General features: G+C 38.8%; 1 protein-coding gene across 1 annotated transcript in view; it reads right to left on the bottom strand.

Moving 5' to 3' along the window:
• The window catches only part of DOCK7 (dedicator of cytokinesis 7), a 246399-nt gene that overhangs the window by 47499 nt on the left and 195394 nt on the right, over nucleotides 1-3506 (bottom strand). The window contains exon 30 of the mRNA XM_006879772.1: nucleotides 3142-3296. Within this exon, the coding sequence (XP_006879834.1) occupies nucleotides 3142-3296 (155 nt within the window). The remainder of the gene's footprint in view (nucleotides 1-3141; nucleotides 3297-3506) is intronic.

Below are 3506 nucleotides of genomic sequence, written 5' to 3'. Positions count from 1 at the left end.
AAGGAGTTGGAAACAACCCAGGTGCCCATCAACAAATGAATGGATAGAGAAGCTGTGGTATATTCACACAATGGAATACTACGCCGCATTGAAAAACAAGGAACTCATGCAATATTATTCCAAATGGGTGAGCCTGGAGGACATTATGTTGAGTGAAATATCTCAGTTGCAAAAGGACAAATATTGCATGGTGCCACTGTTGTAAAATGGGATTGATATCAGGGTGGGGGTAAGACTGAGAAAAACTGGGTAAATTGTGTATACTGCACTGAATCAGATGAGGGAGCGAATAATTTAAAAGCGATGTATGATAGGGTATTATGATTATCACAAGAGTCCACAATTAACGTTGCATAGTGGAATGTACTTGGGGTGGTGGGAGGGGTGTGGGGGGGATTGCAAACCAGGGAAGGAGTGTTTGTTTTACTTTTGAAAGAGAGGAGCAAACTGGTGGGGGGGGAGGGCTGGGTGCAGGAGAGGAAGACCCCTGATAAGGTGGATTGACAGAGTAACTGGGGCAATGGGGGGGTTGGTGTGTTGGAATTAATGAGACTACCTCAGGACAGGGCAGAGTTCAGAGCTGCTGTACAAAGGGTCACTATGGTTGGCAGGCAACTCAACAGCACCTAACAACAAAAACAATGGTAACAAAGAAATGGTAATCTAAGTGCCTTTTTTAAACTATGAACTTTCAGGGCATCTGTCTTCATAAGAGGTTGTTAACACAGTATTAAGTAACTTTTACTTAAACTGTGCTAAGAACATTTTTTTTTCTCCTCTGGTTAAGTATTTTTTACACAGCTCAAGTGGAAAATCTCTGTGCAAACAATTACTTAAGCTTATTTCCTGGCTTTATCCATTATTATACTTGTGACACTGAGAAACTTATATTTACTTCTCTAAATTCTGACTTTTTCTTTTATAGCTTTCCTAAGACTATCTAGTTGTGCTGTACCTCTCGAACAGTTCAAATCCATGAGCAGCTCTGTGACAGAAAGATGGACAATCTCCTTATGTGCCTCCCCAAACCCAAACAGAATGTCTGCTGAGTTGGCTCAGAGTCTACAGCAATGAATGAGTAAAATTCTGATTTCTTTTTCTTTTATAAATAGGCTTAACAACACCTAATTTAGTGTGAGAGAAACCAGTGTTTCTAGAAATTTTAGTGCTGTGGAACTGTTACTGAGTTGTGACCTATAGTTGGTGGTTTGTTCAGTTTTTTAAAATTTGTATTTTTGGCCTATAATTTATCATGAAAATATTCACCACACAGTCACAGAATATACTTGGCTATTAAAGAGACCACTGCATATCCTATGCAATATACTGAAATTGAATAATGGTGACAGATAGATACAAATGAAAGTTATGTCTCATTCTATCCTGTGTAATCAATAATTTGATGTCTTAGAAAACAAAGTAAAAATAATCACAGGCCCAAAATTAAGAGGTATAATTTGTTGTTGTTGTTGTTATGTGCCGTCGAGTCGCTTGCGACTCATTGCGACCCTATGTACAACAGCCCTAAACCCTGCTCTATCCTGTGCCTCCAAGGAACAGGACAGTATAATTACAAAACTAAAAAATAATAAAAACAAACAAAAAAACCCACCCTTACAACTTAACTAAATCTTTATTACCCTGAATTTAGTGACAGTTTTTTAGGTCTCACATCAAAAGCACATAACCAAATAAAAAATTAGAAAAACTGGGCTCTACTAAAATGAAAAAGTTTTGCACTTAAAACAATACCATAAATAAAAACGAACTTAAAAGACTTAATAGCAGAGATGTGAACAGAAATGTATATAATCAGGTTCACTGTAGCACTAATCACAATAGCCAACAGGTAGAAATCACCCGAGTGTCCATCAATAGATTATTTAAAAAAGTGTGATCAATAAATCAATCAATGGAATATTATCAAGCCATAAAGAGAACTGAAGTTCTAAGGCATGCTGTATAACCTGACTGTACCTTGCTGAGTGAAATACATCAGACCTCAGTTGACTGACCATCTTATGGATAACTGAAGAATGGATGAACTCTAGTTTTGGTAAGGAAGGTCCCACCTTATTACTTAGAAGGGTCAGACAAAGAGAAACACAGATGTTTCAGAGAGGTCTCCTAGTTAATAAAGAGTTCCTATCTAAGAGCTAGGCTAGTAGAGAAGCAGAACCACATGGCTATCAGCAGAGTCAACAGAGGAGATCTGGGGACAGAACAGGCCCCATGGTAGGGAAAAGCTAACAAGAATGGCTATAACCATCCTTGAACCAGTTAGTGGCAGAATTGTGACAGAAGAGCATTGACATTAGAGAGTCAATGAGAGAGAGGCCTGATGATATAGAGCAGCAAAGAAGCTGAGCCAGTTAGCAGTGAGCAGTCAACAGCAGAAAACCTGATACTGGAGAGCCTGACAGCAGAGCATCAGATGTTACAAAGGTTCTACAGGGGATAGTTGTTGCTAGGTGAGCAGTAACTGAAAGATCTCAGTGATCTGCTTTACAAAGAAATGGGCTGGTTAGTGGGAGAGAGGACGATAGAAAATTGGCAGTGTAGAGCTGCTGAGGGAGCTGTCCTGGTCAATAGCAATCCTGCACCAAAGAAAAGGAGGATAAACTCTTCACTTTGGAGATCTTTCCAGACATTGTCTATGCATGAACTAACAATCCTGACTTCCAAGTCGTTTTTTGTAACTTCCAAGATTTCTGGATCCTGGGTTATGGTGTATCTCTCTAATAAGTCAGACAGACGGGAATCTGGTTTGTGAGTTCTGTGGACTACTGTTACAGCAAATTATCCAACTAAGAAGAGAAGTACAGAGTGCTGAAGGAAAAGTGACTGGTTTCAAAATTAATAGAGAAGTGAGAAAGAGATATATTTGACCTTTCCCACACAGAAATCAACTCTGCATTAATCTTGATCTTATAACTGATGAATTTATATAACTGATCATGCTGTATTACAGGTACTATTCTCAGAACTTTAATGTTTCCATAAAATAAAGAAAACAAAGTATTTCTGTATCAGTTAAAATATTAACGTTAGTTATTTAGGTGCACATTCTTGTAAATATTTGTCTTTTCACATACAAACACACACACACACACACACATCCTGTAGATGGATTGCTTGTACCGTTGATGTGAGGAGGAAACTGCCAGGCCTTGTTAGCTGAGGGACTGATGTTCCTGCAATTGCCATGGCAACTGTCTGGCTTATCATGCTTCCACTCTCACTTTCATAATCATCAGTGGCTAGGCAAATTGGTCTTCCTCGTTGATTGTGGGTCTCTACAGAAAAACAATTAAAAAAAAAAAGAAATATAAAACTTTAGGTAAGATCAATGACCAACAACTGAGCAAACAATTCCCCTTCCTATGACCTCTGGTGGCTTAGTTAATGGGAAGGGTTTGTGCTGCCATTCCAAAAGAATGTGGTTTACAGCGTCCCTTTCCAGCAGGAAGTAGCTAAGAGAATACGCCGTCCCCTTTTCCTTATGA

The sequence above is a fragment of the Elephantulus edwardii genome, unplaced genomic scaffold, assembly GCF_000299155.1.
Source record: "Elephantulus edwardii isolate Elephantulus edwardi_28Jun2011 unplaced genomic scaffold, EleEdw1.0 scaffold00005, whole genome shotgun sequence".
NCBI lineage: Eukaryota > Metazoa > Chordata > Mammalia > Macroscelidea > Macroscelididae > Elephantulus > Elephantulus edwardii.
The sequence above is the reverse complement of the archived record's forward strand: the minus strand, read 5'-3'. Positions and strand labels throughout refer to the sequence as shown.